This window comes from Fukomys damarensis, unplaced genomic scaffold (assembly GCF_012274545.1).
Source record: "Fukomys damarensis isolate Sample0158 unplaced genomic scaffold, DMR_v1.0_HiC HiC_scaffold_20, whole genome shotgun sequence".
NCBI classification, from domain to species: Eukaryota; Metazoa; Chordata; class Mammalia; order Rodentia; family Bathyergidae; genus Fukomys; species Fukomys damarensis.
Window position 1 is genome coordinate 1,732,884 of NW_022900932.1, and position 1,753 is coordinate 1,734,636.

A 1,753-nucleotide genomic window follows, 5' to 3' on the forward strand; every position below is an offset into this window, starting at 1 on the left:
CATATAGCCTCCCTCTCCCTCCCCTCTCCAGGGACCCTTCCTCCCCCACCCTTCAGCCCCTCCTGCAGCTCACAGCCCTGCCCAGCTCTGTGTAGCATCACCTGGGAGTGCACAGGACACACAGTTCTCTTCTGTCTCTCTCTCTGCCTTTCTCCTCCATAGACTCACAAATACAGCCACACATTGGCAAAATCACACACTTCCTCCCGGACCACAAGTTCTTGCAGGGACCATCATAAGTTCTGTTTGCTCACAACACTGCACACACACAGAGCGTCTCCCTCTCCTGCCTTCCCTCCTCTCCTGCCCTCTCCTCCACCTCTCCCTGCCTCATCTCCACCTCTCTGTCCTCTTCCATTTTGTCAGTTGTGTCTCTACCTCCTTCTCTCCCCTTTCCTTTCTCCTTGTCTCTCTCTCTCTCTCTCATTCTTATGTCAGAGAGCTAGTTAGAAATTATTATAGTGCAGTGAAAGAAAGCTGGGCCCTCAGCACAAAAAAATGACAGAGACTTTCACTGGAGCCCAGTATAATGAAAAGAGACAAACTGCTACACCCAGGTATTTCCCTAGGGATGGCTACAGGGATGGAAATTCTAATTAGGTATCAGTCCCATGGTGGGAGACCAAATCCTTAACCCATTCCTGAAGGAAAGGCCCTGATCCATCCCTTACCTAAGATGCTGTTCATTCCTTCTAGGCCTGCTAGGATTTTGATCCCCATTTAATCAGTATTACCTCAGGGAGCAGACTTGTAATCTCACTGGGTGGTCACGGTTTTCTCCCACGTCCTGTCCACCTTGTAGTTGTCCCCTGGGTCTTACAGTTTGTCCCCCTTTGTCCCCACCTTACCTCGGGGCTTTGCTCTGTAAAACACCTTTGAAAAGCAGGGTGGGTTCACTTCTCCCTGTCTCCCTCTGTCTCTCTGAGGAGGAAACTGTGTTTCTCTCCATCCATTTTTCCTACTCCTGACCTCAGTTGTTTCTAGAATTCATATTTCCGTTTTAGAGAACACAGCTCAGCACTCTGCATATCCAGCAGAAACAGGGACTTACACCGTTTCCCTTGTTCGGATTATTTTTGCTTATTTGGATACCGTGGTTTGCCGGCTTGGTGCCCGGTATCACCCTGCTCTCTTTCCCCGCCTTTCTTGCTCTCTCCCTGCTCCCTCTCTCCTTTCCTGTCTCTCTCCTCCCTGCCCCTCTCCCTGCAGCCCAGGCCCCACACTCACCTCTCCTCTGCACAGTGAAGCTCTCACCAACCCCGTAGTTGTGTCTGCAGTACGTGTCCACCGCGGCCCGCCTGTCCTCCAGGGTCTCCTTCTGGCTGTTCCAGGACTTGGCGTCAGGCCGCCCCAGCTCGGTCACGGAGCGGTACTCGCCCACCTCGCTGTCGAAGCGCACGAACTCCTCCTGGTTGTAGAAGAGTCTCTCCACGTAGCGCACCCGCTCCGTCCCGTTGGAGAAGTGACACTCATATTTAACAGACTCCATGAAACGCGCTGTGGGCAGCAGTGACCAGGTCAGCGCCACCCTCCCGGGCGGACACCGCGACTCCCGAACACCAGCACCCGGTCCCCGGGTCACCTCGAAGCAGAGGATCCAGGCGAGGCGGGGACACCGCTCCTCCCACCCAGCCCCGCACTGCCCCCCCTAGCGGCCCAGTCCGCTCAGAGCCCCCTGGAATTCGCCCCACCCGCCCCCACCTGCTGCCCAGGCCCCGCCCACAGCCCCTCCTCCCTCTGCCTCTCAGCCTCC

General features: G+C 55.7%; 1 protein-coding gene across 1 annotated transcript in view; it reads right to left on the reverse strand.

Annotated features, from left to right (window-relative positions):
- LOC104862963 (HLA class II histocompatibility antigen, DR beta 5 chain-like) overlaps positions 1–1,753 on the reverse strand; it is a 16,674-nt gene that overhangs the window by 4,534 nt on the left and 10,387 nt on the right. Inside the window, exons 2-3 of the mRNA XM_010625200.1 lie at positions 1,228–1,497; positions 87–139 (exon numbers count right to left, since the gene is read on the reverse strand). Coding sequence (XP_010623502.1) covers positions 87–139; positions 1,228–1,497 — 323 coding nt within the window. The remainder of the gene's footprint in view (positions 1–86; positions 140–1,227; positions 1,498–1,753) is intronic.